General features: G+C 38.3%; 1 protein-coding gene across 10 annotated transcripts in view; it reads right to left on the bottom strand.

Moving 5' to 3' along the window:
* LOC147348220 (contactin-4) overlaps positions 1–14,106 on the bottom strand; it is a 1,019,923-nt gene that overhangs the window by 207,082 nt on the left and 798,735 nt on the right. For all 10 annotated transcript variants that reach the window (XM_086366640.1, XM_086366644.1, XM_086366647.1 and 7 more), the window contains one exon: positions 1,968–2,165. In XM_086366640.1, the coding sequence (XP_086222766.1) occupies positions 1,968–2,165 (198 nt within the window). The remainder of the gene's footprint in view (positions 1–1,967; positions 2,166–14,106) is intronic.

The raw sequence follows: 14,106 nt of genomic DNA on the forward strand, positions 1-14,106 counted from the left end.
CCATTTAACATTTGCCATGTGGCAAGCACTGTGCTGGGCCCTTATACCAAACCGGATGAAAGCCGTGGTGTGAGTTTGATCACATGGCATTGGGTAATATGAATAGACCAGATGCATATTATGATAGAGAGATGGAATATTATGATAGACAGACTAAGAAGCACCAAATAAACAATTCTTTCTTTTGCCAGGGGAGAAGTCATGCTTTGTAATAAAGACTAAAGTAATTCTGATGCTCCCTTATAAACCCATTCAGTAAAACCATTTCAATAAATGGCATTTCCAACCATCCAGCTGCCATGCTAGAAACCCATGTGTCATCCTTGATTTTCTCTTCCACCACCTCTCACATCCCAGGTGTCAGCAAGTCCTGGCAGCTCCACCTGCAAATGATGTCCTGTCTCCACAACCTTCTCTTCTCTCCAGGGCCACCTGCTAATTCAAGCTGCCATCAGTGACTGACTGAATTACAGCAACAGTCTTTAAGTGGACTTCCAGTTTTGACTCTTGCTTTTCTTAAAAGTCCACTTGCCACACAGTAGCTAAGCAATCTTTTTTTAAAAAAAATATACATAACTCTGTTATATAAAATCCTCTATTGGCTTCTCACTGCACTTGAAATAAAATCCAGTCTCCAACATCAACTCAAACCACCCTCTACACTGGTCATTATGCTCCATGAGGCTCATATTCTCTTTGCTCTCTGAACATGCCAGTAATTTTATTTCTAGCCCTCAGGGCCTTTGCATGTGATGCTAACTCAGTCTGGAATGCTCCTCCCTCTGACTTTCACAGGACCAACTTCTTATCATTCGGGCATCAGTTCATGTCACCCCCTCAGAAAGATTTTGCATGACAACCCTATCTAAATTAATCTTTCTGCCCCCACAGAGTCTCTGTGTCAGCATACTCCTTTATTTATTACTATCTAAAATAACTGCATTTGGCATTTTGTTTAGGTTTATTTGTTTGTTTTTACCTAAATCCTTTGCAGAACTTAAATGCCACGAGGAGGGGTTTGTGGTTTTTGTTCACTGCTCCCAGAGTAGTGCTGTCACATAGCAAGTGCTAAATAAACGTATGTTAAATGCATGAAAAAGTAATCGAATGACTGAAATCCGTATTTTTTGCCCACACATTCCACAATTTGGCCTATGCTTTAAGGATGAGCATCCTTTCTCTGCAGAGTTGATTTGAGAAGGACCTGACAGCACAGTTGGGTGGAGCCGGTGAGACAGGTGATCTCCTGGAGAAAGCAATATATTTGAAGAAGCTGGAAGGATCAGTGTAAGTTAGTCAAGGGACCAAGAGAATGAAGCGTATTTCAAGAAGAGGGAACAGAATACATAAAAAGACTCACAGTGGGGAAAAGGCATGATGTTATTAAAGTCTGGCATACAAATTGGTAAGACTGTCTTCAAAAAGCACATGATGAATCACCATACACTGTCATGTCATCCATCTGAGTAAGTAAGGTGAAATTCAACTATTTTCTTGAAATATTCTCACAAAAATGTGGGAACATAAAACTATCTCCAGTAAGACTTGACATTTCTACATTTCACTGTGGTTGGAATTATGTCTTCAATACCACACACCCAGAACATATTTGGATAACTTAAAACTTGCTTCTAGACACTGAAAACTAAATTACATAGAGCTGACTGACAAGCTAATTGATCAACCTTCTACTTCATTTTGTCTGTGTACACAATTTAAGTGTGAAGAAATGGACTCACATTGCATTGAGGATGAAATTAGAAATTATATTTCTAGTAAGTCTTGCAAAGTGGATTCATGGGTTTATTTCTTACACAAGTGTAGAAAATATAGGTAGTGAATGTAAAAGCATTCAATTTTTCTTAAATGTAATTGAGACAGTTAAGCTTTGTGTGCCAATAACATAACTTCCCAAACTCAACCTATGAGCACAAAAAACAATTCTGAAAATCCCTTAGAAAACTCACCATCGTTTCTCAATATCAGTGGTGTGGGTGGTCCCAGGACTTTTTGGTTTGTCACTGTATTTGTAACCACACAAGTATAATTTCCAACATCTGATTTTTCTACTTTGGCAATATATAGATTCCCAGTCTCTTGAGAAACGAAGCGGCGATTATCCTGATAGGAGGGGTATTCATTGAAAATCCAGGCATAGCTGAGCTCTGAAAGCAAAAGGAATCATCATTATAAACATGTCTTTTATAAGAACTTTACTGTATTCATGAAAGAACTGGTCAAGTTAAAAATTCACACTGTTGCCCAATGATCCTTTTTCAGCCTGCTAAATATCAACAGGAAGAAATAACAGTCTCCTAAATCATTTTACCAGTCTTCCTACCATCAGTCAATAAGATTTTATTTCTATAGAACTAGAAGGTACACTGATCACTGATGGAGAAGTCCAATCTCTTTAAATCAGGGAATAAGCATTATAGTTCACTAAGCATGGCTAAGCACCATATAATACTTACAGAGCTAAAGCTCAAACTACAGACACATAGAGTCCACAGTCTTGATATACCCTGGAAACTACTCATATTCACTCCTTTCATCTGACATGCAATAATCATAATAGTATATCATGGTGCAACATACTTACACAGCACTTTATGGTTTCCAGTATAGTTTATAGGTTTCCATTAACTGAGAAATTCTGACACAGAGGATCAGACTGTCTAATCCAAACTCAGCCACAGCTAGAGACAGAATAATTCCTGATTCTCAATCTAGTCTTTTCCCAGTGCCTTACTATTGATGCATATTCTTACTCCTTTTTCACTTGTGATGTTGAACTCTTTCCCCATTATTTTAGTGAGATGGTGATTTAATATTGTAGCAAATACTCATTAAATATAATACAATGATTAGTTGGCTGGTCCCATAAATGCAAATCTGCATTTTTAACACATTATTGACTAGAAATGTATTACAGCCATAGGCATTAGTCTGAAACAATCCCCTGATCAATAATGTGTTAAAAAAATTAGCTGAAAAAATTATTATATCTGTATAAAGTAGCCATCAAAGAGCAACCTTTTCACAAATACTTATCCAACACAGAATGCCAATGGGAGGAATGTAATAGGCAGTCATACTTGAAAATGTTCCTTTGAAAATTCTCATTTTTCTGGAGAATTAGGTGAATGTTTTGTGAATGAGCACATTAACCCATGCTTTCAATTTCAGAAAAGAAACCTAAGTGACAGCGAGTTTAAATGATTTGCTGCAGTGAACTATTGTGCTCTGAGGAAATCAAACTTCTTTAGCTCCAGGCATTTCATGATTCCTCTCTTTAAAGTGTGATCTTCAGATTTGTTCAAAGCTGCAGAAGTGATATAGCAGCCATGGGCACTGATTAGCCAACATGCCGTTTTATTTTCTCAAGTTATTTTAGGCAGGAGGGGGAACAACTAGATGCAAAGGGAGCCTGTGGTTTCCGAACTAGTTGACTGAGTTCTTGTGTGCTGCTCTTCAATATGATTCTTGGCTAAATTCTAAATGCATGGATTGTCCTTGGAAAATGGCAGAAAGGTCACTTCAGCTTTGTACACAGAATGCTAATTATTGGAAAAGGCACTTTGTTGTTTAATACTTCAATGAGTCCTCAGTTGTAATTGACCTCAATAACTGAATGTGTGACAGGGAACATATTCCATCTTAATGATCCACTGTTTACATACAAAGGAGGGGGTCATGTAGATTGCTTTCCCTTTATCGCTGGATTATAACATTTCTGCATGCATTATTTTAGAGAGATACAATTATGTTTATATGAGAATAGCTAATCATTTTATTTACGCATATGCATGTAATTATAAGTAACCCCATGCTGATATCAAGAGGATACCCACTGTAAATAAGCAAGCTCTTCCCAGCAAGCTAGTTACTTTCTCAAGAAACTACAATTTGGGGGAAGGAATGGCCCCTCTAATAGGTTGTGAAGAAATACAATGTCATGTACCAATTTTGCCACAAAAACAGGAGATTCAACAAATAGCACAGTGCAATGTACTCCTCTCTCAATTTGGCATGTCAGTTTCAGGCAGAGCAAGTAATCACCAAGCCTCTCAAAAATATTCTCACATGAACAGTGAAGAGAACATTGCCTATCTCGTAATTAATTATAAGAGAGTTTTAGGAATAAATTAACATATCCAAAGTCACAAGGTATAAGTTAGAAAGTAATTTATCAGCAAAATATTAATCAACCCATATCTCTCCAAGGAGAGTTATAATCAAATATATAAACTATATACATATTTTTTTCCCTGAAGACATTTTTTAAAACTAATGCTACTGGCTAGTGCCACAAAACTTTCTGAATTTTGTAGAAGATGCATAGTTGGTAATTAGGAAGTTGCAGGAACCATGGATACCAGGATAAAAGACATTCACTTTGTTATTTTCCTAATTGGAATTAAAAAAAAAAAAGACCAGAAGACCAAAATGCAAAACTGTATTTCATAAAGAAATCCATTTAAACACTCTAACTTAGTTTCAACTTAATCCAGCAAATGGGGATAATCATAAATGTGATACAGGCATGTAGTGAGGTTCAAGTCACGTGAAAGTCCTCTGAGTCATAAGCACATCTGAATCACTGAAAGTTAATCATTTTTAAAGTAAAAATATCAAACAACAATTATCATGTTGTTTGATTATAAGAATTTTGGTTTCACTGCTTGTTGTTCAAGCTGGTTTTAGAAAAGGCAGAGGAACCAGAGATGAAATTGCCAACATCTGCTGGATCATGGAAAAAGCAAGAGAGTTCCAGAAAAACATCTACTTCTGCTTTATTGACTATGCCAAAGCCTTTGACTGTGTGGATCACAATAAACTGTGGAAAATTCTGAAAGAGATGGGAATACCAGACCACCTGATCTGCCTCTTGAGAAATCTGTATGCAGGTCAGGAAGCAACAGTTAGAACTGGAAATGGAACAACAGACTGGTTCCAAATAGGAAAAGGAGTATGTCAAGGCTGTATATTGTCACCCTGTTTATTTAACTTATATGCAGAGTACATCATGAGAAACGCTGGACTGGAAGAAGCACAAGCTGGAATCAGGACTGCCGGGAGAAATATCAATCACCTCAGATATGCAGATGACACCACCCTTATGGCAGAAAGTGAAGAGGAACTAAAAAGCCTCTTGATGAAAGTGAAAGTGGAGAGTGAAAAAGTTGGCTTAAAGCTCAACATTCAGAAAGCTAAGATCATGGCATCCGGTCCCATCACTTCATGGGAAATAGATGGGGAAACAGTGGAAACAGTGTCAGACTTTATTGTTTTGGGCTCCAAAATCACTGCAGATGGTGACTGCAGCCATGAAATTAAAAGACGCTTACTCATTGGAATGAAAGCTATGACCAACCTAGATAGCATATTCAAAAGCAGAGACGTTACTTTGCCAACAAAAGTCCGGCTAGTCAAGGCTATGGCTTTTCCTTTGGTCATATATGGATGTGAGAGTTGGACTGTGAAGAAGGCTGAGCGCCGAAGAATTGATGCTTTTGAACTGTGGTATTGGAGAAGACTCTTGAGAATCCCTTGGACTGCAAGGAGATCCAACCAGTCCATTCTGAAGGAGATCAGCCCTGGGATTTCTTTGGAAGGAATGATGCTAAAGCTGAAACTCCAGTACTTTGGCCACCTCATGCGAAGAGTTGACTCATTGGAAAAGACTCTGATGCTGGGAGGGATTGGGGGCAGGAGGAGAAGGGGATGACAGAGGATGAGATGGCTGGATGGCATCACTGACTCGATGGACGTGAGTCTGGGTGAACTCTGGGAATTGGTGATGGACAGGGAGGCCTGGCATGCTGCAGTTCATGCGGTCTCAAAGAGTCAGACACGACTGAGTGACTGAACTGAACTGAACTTTAGCAGGAAATACAGGCAACCATAAACATATTCTGCAGGAATAGAATAGAATAGAATAGAATAGAATAGAAATTCTCTACCCCCTACCTATCTCAAATTTAAAAACTTTATGTGACCAGAAGACTTTGAGAAGAATGGGATTAAATAAAGTTTAATAGATTTAAAAATTTCTCCTTTGAAGACCTGCAAGAGACTTTTAAAATGCCAATGTGCCTCAAATTTCTTACAGACTACTTAAGTCATGCAAACTTACTTGATGTAGAAGTGCCTCTCAACTCCTTCATCCACACACTCTTTTTCTAGAACATCTACTATACATCACAAATAGAGGTTGGGAAATTCTGAACTAATGCAATTTCAACTCAAGAAACAGTAAGTATAATATAAAAATTATTAGCTCTATTACTTCTGTTCTCAGGAAAGCCATTAAGTTACATTAAACAACAGAAAACAAGAAAATGTTGAATTAAAGTTGTAATAAGTTTCCCAAATTGTAATAGTAACATAATACTGTAACCATTTTCAATGCTGTAGATAAAGGAACAAACCATAGTTCCAAACACAAGTATCAAATGGATTGTGCTAAGGATCCTAACTAACATCAGTTCAACATACAACATTTGTAAAACACTGTTAGTCCTAAAGTGTGAAGGTCAGCCAAAGAATCTCGGCTGGTTCACTGTTGAGATCATGTTGAGCTAAATGTTGAGACCCTTGAAGGGGGAAAATTTCTAAACATGATATTAATTAATCTTTATTGATCTATTTTTCTTCACAGCAAATAGTACTACCTGGAATACTGTACTTTTATTTGTCCACAAAAATTAGGAAGGGGCATGAATAATATAATGTAATGATAATGCAGACATCAAAGTAGGAAAAAATGTGTAGTAAGGATAAAAATTACCCAACAGATCACTTCTCTCTTAATTTTAAGGATATGAAAGAAGAACAAAGCTGAAGGTATCACACTCAAAATTTTCAAACTACACTACAAAGCTGCAGTAATTAAAACAGTTTGGCATTAGCATAGAAACAGGCACATGTATCAATGAAACAGAATAAAGAACCCAGATATAAACCTATAAAAATATGCTCAGTTAACTTACTGCAAAGGTGCCAAGAACATACCACAGGGAAAGGACAATAATTGAGTAAGTAGTGCTGGGAAAACAGCCATATGCAAAAGAATGAAACTGGATGGCTACCTTGTACTATACACGAATGTTAACTCAAAATAGATGAAAGATTTGCATTAATATCTGAAACCATAAACTCCTACAAAAAAAAATGGGAGTAAGGTCCTTGACATGGGTGTTGGACATGATTTTTTGAATCTGACACCAAAAACTAAAATAAGCAGGTGGGACTATATCAAACTAAAAAACAAATAAACAAACAAAAAAATTGCACAGTGAATGAAACCATCAATAAAATGAAAAGGCAACCTATTGAACAGAAGAGAATATTTGCAAATCATATATAAGATATAGTGTTAATATTCAAAATATGAAGAACTCCTACAGATTACCAGCATAAAAAAAAAAAGAAAAAAAGCTGATTAAAAAATGTGGGCAGATCTGAATGGACATTTTTCCAAAGAAGACATGTATCAATATAGCTAATTATCAGGGGGATGCAAATCAAAACCACAATGAGATATTTTCTCACACCTGTCAGACTGGTTATTATCAAAAAGACAGCAAATAGCAAGCAATGGTGAAGACATAGAGAAAAGGGAAACCTGTTGCTGGGAATGTAAATCAGTACAGCCACAAGGGAAACAGCATGGAAATTCTTCAAAAGATTAAAATGGAACTTCCATATCATCCAGCAATTCCACTTCAGGGTATTTACCTGAAAAAACCTAAAACACTAACCTGAAGAAATATCTGCATCCTCATGTTCACTGCAGGATCATTTAAAACAGCCAAGATACAGAAACAACCTAAGCGTCCATTGGTGGATGAAAGGATAAACAAATCATATATAAATATAACGATACATATACATACATACACTTACACACAGAGAAAGTGGAATATTATTCAGCCATTACAAATAATTTAATCTTGCCATTTGGAACAATGTGCATAGACCTTGAGGGCATTATGCTGAGTGAAATAAGTAAGACAAATAAAGACAAATCTCATATGATCTCACTTATATGTGGACTCTAAAAATTAGACCAACAAACCAAGTTGTGGGTATGAAGAACAGATTGGCAATTGTCAGCGGGGGCTGATAGACTGGGATAAATGGGTATTAAAAAGGTAAAAAGTAAGTTTATAAAATCTTAAAACTCCCTAGAAATTCTAATACCTCAACAGAAAGATAGCTATCATTTAGAATATATTTTCAATTCTAACCTATATGCCTGTAGGTTTTCATGATTTTAACCATAGCATAAATGTTGTTTAAAAAAAAAAACCAACAACAATCCATGTCTCTACAAATGACTAATCTCATTCCTTTTTATGGCCGAGTACTATTCCATTGTACATATGTACCACTACTCCTTTATCTGTTCCTCAGCTGATGGACATTTTACAGACTTTAAGTAAGTCAGAAAGAAAAAAATAAATATTGCATATTAATACATACACCTGGAATCTGAAAAAAAAAAAACCTGAAAAAAATTGATGTAGGTGATCTTATTTATAAAGAAGAGAGAAAGACACAGACATAGAGAACAAACATATGGATACCAAGAGGGAAAGGGGGAGTAGGATGAAGTGGGAGATTCATCCTATGTGTAAAACAGATCACTAATAAGAGCCAACTGCACAGCACAGGGAACTAAGTGCTCTGCGGGGACCTAAATGGATATATGTATATGTATAGCTGATTCAGTTTGCTGTACAGCAGAAACTAACACAAACTGTAAACCAACAATATACCGCAATAAAAATTAAATAAATAATTAAAAAAACCCAACAACCAAACAACACATACGACAGTTCTAAGGCCTAGAAAGGGTGAGAGTGGAGAGTCAGAAAGTGGCAAACCACACTGTATCTTAGGCCTTCTAGGTACATTCCCCTTCCGGTCGCTTAGTCGCTCATTCAAGTCCAACTCTCTGCGATTCCATGGACTGTAGCCCGCCAGGCTCCTCTGTCCATGGAATTCTCCAGGCAAGAATACTGGAGTGGGTTGCCATTTCCTTCTCCAGGACATCTTCCTGACCCGGGGACTGAACCCTGGTCTCCTGCATTGGTAGGTGCATTCTTTATAATCTGAGCCACCAAGGAAGCTCCCCCTTCCAGTGCTCCCTCCTGGAAGCAGTAAGAGCTTTTGAAATTTGAAAGTAAAGAGTTAGTGTTATATGACTCGCCAAATGATGCCGTTTTCCCCTAAGAACTAAAGTCTATTTTTATCAGAGCAAAACATTAATTCAGTGGGTTGCATGAAATGCTATTCACATTCTGAAAAAATAAAGCCAAGTTAATAAAACAAAATAAACTCTTATATGCTGCAAAAAAATATATCCCATTCAGTGTGATTTCCTTAAGGACTTACATGCAATATTTATCCTTATTCAAACTTGACAGATTTCTTTTGATAAGTTTTCATACACTAATTGCTCTGGAAGTGACAGACAGTTCCTGTCCCATTGGCAATTTGTATCAACTGGGTAAACAGATACTTGGAATATAATATTTAATAGACTGGGAAGTCTCTGATGCTCAACTGAAAAATAATGAGACTGGTTAGAATGTGATAGCTATTAAGGCAGAAGGACCTAGTGGTGGTTTTCTAACCTGTAGCATCTAAATCTTTGGGGAATTAACTATGAAATAACACTCTCTTAATTGGTTCCTTTTCCCTATCTTTGGGCCATCAGCAAAGGGTATTTGGCTATTATTTTTAAGAGAAGACATCAATCAAACAATTTTCAAATTCAGGTACTCATTGAGCAAATTAAGCCTCTGATTAGAGGCCTCAGGATGAATGCTCTTGTTCTTGATGCTGTCTAATTTCTTTCTAGAGTTGTATTATACTTCACGACATTCTGAGTCATGTCCCAAGGGGTAGCAAAAATGTCAGTTTTCAAAGATCCCTTTCTTAGTCCTCAAAGTTTTAAATCTGAAAGGGACCTAAGATCAACCCCTGCAATTTTACAGATCAAGAAGCTGAAGTCTAGAGAAATTACATGCCTGGATCACAGTCACACATTTGATATGTGGGAAGAAAGGGGATGATGGGGGTAGCTGCCATATTCAGAAGAGCTGGTTCATTAGACAGCTATATGTTACTCTCAGAATTTAATTTAATTTGGAGCTAGAAGAGATCAGTTTTCCTTATTTACACATTTAAACAGTATAACTAGATGCTGGGAAATATTGAGGGGAGGAAGAGAAGGGGACGACAGAGGATGAGATGGTTGGATGGCATCACCGACTCAATGGAGATGAGTTTGGGTAAACTCCAGGAGTTGGTGATGGACAGGGAGGCCCAGTGTGCTGCGGTCCATGGGGTTGCAGAGGGTTGGACACGACTGAGTTGCTGAACTGAACTGAACCCCTAAATTGGTCCCAGCCCTTGACAACTTGGTGTGCTGACATGGCTCTGGCTAAAAGGACCCCCGTGATAGATGCTCTGAGGCCCAGAGAACCTTGTTTAGACAGGTGCTCATCATCAAGCAGGACTTCCCAGGTTCAGAAACTGTTTCCATTATTCATTAGGCTGAGCAGAGTAGGGACGGCATGTATCTATCATTTGGACCAGCACTTGCTACACCTCCTCTCCATGGCAGACACTGAGAACTGACCATGCCAGACAGGTTCACACAGCACTTCAGGCTGTTGCCGCCAATCAATTCATGTTGGGACATGAAGTCAAACCTTTTTGCCATCTTTACAAAAGTGATATAGGGGAAATGAAATGGTGACCATCTGAGGCAAGAATTAGATAAGACCCAGTGCTAAAACTGTTCAAACCTGTGGCAAGCATTTCTATAAATAAGCCTCCTGACTAATCCTTCTGACCAGTTGCTACATTCAATGATGTTTTTAGAATATGCTCTTCACTAGCTCAGATTTAGCAGTGGAGGTGTGGGAAGGAAGATGGGAAAAAGAGTATTTTACAGTTATATGTACAGCTCTTGATATTGCTCTTGTGTATGGCTTACAATATCATCCATTTTATGGGTGACTTCTTGTTTATTTCTAGTTTATTAGGAAATTGGACATTTTTCTGATTATACATTTTCTTTAAATATTCATAGGTGGAAATTTAGGAATGTAACTCAAAGGCAATTTAACATGTTGCTTGGACAAAAAAAAAAAAAAAAAAAGCCAGAAATGAATGTATAAGAGTATTTGTATAAATCATTCAAATTTAAAGGTAAATGGAAAGGTTTGGACAAAATCTTGTACTTTGGAGTGGATTACTTTAGGGTACGTGCCCACATACCCAGAGGCAGATGCTAACTCTCCTGTGCTCTCAGTAATGGAGCAGTAAAAAAGTCTGAGAAATAATGCCTAGGCCTAGAGTCAGCAAATTTGCATATTTCAAGGGAAGAGGCCCTGTGGTTTTTAGACAGAGAAGCATCTTTTTTGTTAGCATGTTCAGACTTTTGAGTATAGGCAGGAAAGTGGTGGCACAAGGGATGGATTTAGCTGATACAAATGCGTGTGTCTTTTATGGCTTCACCTACTTTCAGTTCAGTTCAGCTGTCGCTCAGTCATGTCTGACTGTGCGACCCCATGGACAGCAGCATGCCAGGCCTCCCTGTCCATCAGCAACTCCCGGAGTTTACCCAAATTCATGTCCATTGAGTCAGTGATGCCATGCAACCATCTCATCCTCTGTTGCCTCCTTCTCCTCCTGCCTTCAATCTTCCCCAGCATTAGGGTCTTTTCAAATGAGTCAGCTCTTCACATCATGTGGCCAAAGTGTTGGAGTTTCAGCTTCAGCATCAGTCTTTCCAATGAACACTCAGGATTGATCTCCCTTAGGATGGACTGGTTGGATCTCCTTGCAGTCCAACGGATTCTCAAGTCTTCTCTAACACCACAGTTCAAAAGCATCAATTCTTTGGTGCTCGGCTTTCTTTATAGTCCAACTCTCACATCCATACATGACTACTGGAAAAACCATAGCCTTGACTAGACGGACCTTTGTGGGAAATCAATGTCTCTGCTTTTTAATATGCTGTCTAGGTTGGTAATAACTTTTCTTCCAAGGAGTAAGCCTCTTTTAATTTCATGGCTGCAGTCACCATCTGCAGTGATTTTGGAGCCCCCCCCCCCCAAATAATCACTATTTCCCCATCTATTTGCCATGAAGTGATGGCACTGGATGCCATGATCTTTGTTTTTTGAATGTTGAGTTTTAAGCCAACTTTTTCACTCTCCTCTTTCACTTTCATCAAGAGGCTCTTTAGTTCCTCTTCACTTTCTGCCATAAGGGTGGTGTCATCTGCATATCTGAGGTTATTGATATTTCTCCCCACAGTCTTGGTTGCAACTTGTGCTTCATCCAGCCCAGCATTTCTCATGATGTACTCTGCACATAAGTTAAATAAGCAGGGTGACAATATACAGCACTGACGTACTCCTTTTCCTACTTGGAACCAGTCTGTTGTTCCATGTCCAGTTCTAACTGTTGCTTTTTGACCTGCACACAGATTTCTCATGATGCAGGTCAGGTGGTCTGGTATTCCCAACTCTTTCAGAATTTTCCAGTTTATTGTGATCCACACAGTCAAAGGTTTTGGCATAGTCAATAAAGCAGAAGTAGATGTTTTTCTGGTACTCTCTTGCTTTTTCGATGATCCAGTAGATGTTGGCAATTTGATCTCTGGTTCTTCTGCCTTTATTAAAACCAGCTTGAACATCTGGAAGTTCATAGTTCATGTATTGCTGAAGCCTGGCTTGGAGAATTTTGATAGTTAATCAAGCACTCTATCAGATCTAGTTCCTTAAATCTATTTGTCACTTCCACTGTATAATCATAAGAGGTTTGATTTAGATCTTACCTGATCACCTGCTTTAGAAATTTTGAAAACCAAATATGCATTTAGATACTGAGGTTTTCTTGAAGCTCAAACACGGTTCTCAACTCTCAGTGCTTAAGAGGAATCAAGGAGATTCACATACTACTCCAGTGGGTCCCAGGTGGAGTGAGCTCCAGAATCATTAGAAGGGCTTGTTATCACACAGGTGGCTGGGTCCCGCCCCTAGAGTCTCTTATTCAGGAGACTGAGATGGCGATCAAGAATCTGCTCCTAGGTGATGCTGTCACTGCTGGTTTAGAGATGTCACTTAGACAAACACTCCTTTAAAAGGTTTGGAGAAACACTCTTTTAAAAGGTTTGAATACATTAGGCTTTCATTCCATCAGGAAAAAAATTGGCAGAACAAAGTACCAGCTTCCCAGTGGAAAGCACGCAAGAGGTCTCCAGTTTGCCATTGTCTTTTTCAATCCCTACTGTCCCCCAGGCTCATATTACTCATGCAGTTGAGCTTGGGAGCTCTGCTCTGATATCTAGAAGGAAAGACAAATCAAGACGGGAGTGGCCCTTAGCTGCATGCTCTTGTTAGCATGAGAATGGTACTGGAGACCATAAACACACTAGCCATTCTGAGTATTTTGATGGAAGACAAGGAATGATCCGGCCTGTTGAGTGTGGTCAAACTAGTAAGGACAAAGCACAGCATGAGTGGACTATTATGGGCAGATGAAAATACTCTTCATAGGGGATTACAAGATACTGATTTCAGTTATTTGTTAAATATATAGCATATAAAGCTGGGATTAGGAAATGGCAACCCACTCCAGTATTCTTGCCTGGAAAATCCCAGGGTCAGAGGAGTTGGACAAGACTGAACTACTGAGCATAATATTTAAAGAAGTTAAGGTATCACCATATTTTATGAAGAGCTCAAACAATAGCCAAAGTCTGAGAAATATTAATCCCCTGAAGCATAGATACCCTTCAACAGCGAAGTATAAAATGTGTGAAAACCACGTAAAAGGTAGAGTTTGATGCCCAGTGCTTGAGAGAATACAACTTTTCCTTGGGTGGTGGGAGAAGAGAAGAACATCAGATGACAACATTCTTTCAGCTTAATATTTATGCCCTCTTCATACAATGCCCTCTCCCAGATCTCAGATTTCTCTAGAATGATTACATTTCCTGTTGCAAGTGGAAGGGCAAATCCAACCAGCATACCAGTCCTGTTTTTGTCTGTTTCTATGCTTGTTTCAACATTA

This window comes from Bos grunniens, chromosome 22 (assembly GCF_055505025.1).
Source record: "Bos grunniens cultivar Pamir isolate PY7600 chromosome 22, Bosgru_T2T1.0, whole genome shotgun sequence".
Classification (NCBI taxonomy): Eukaryota; Metazoa; Chordata; class Mammalia; order Artiodactyla; family Bovidae; genus Bos; species Bos grunniens.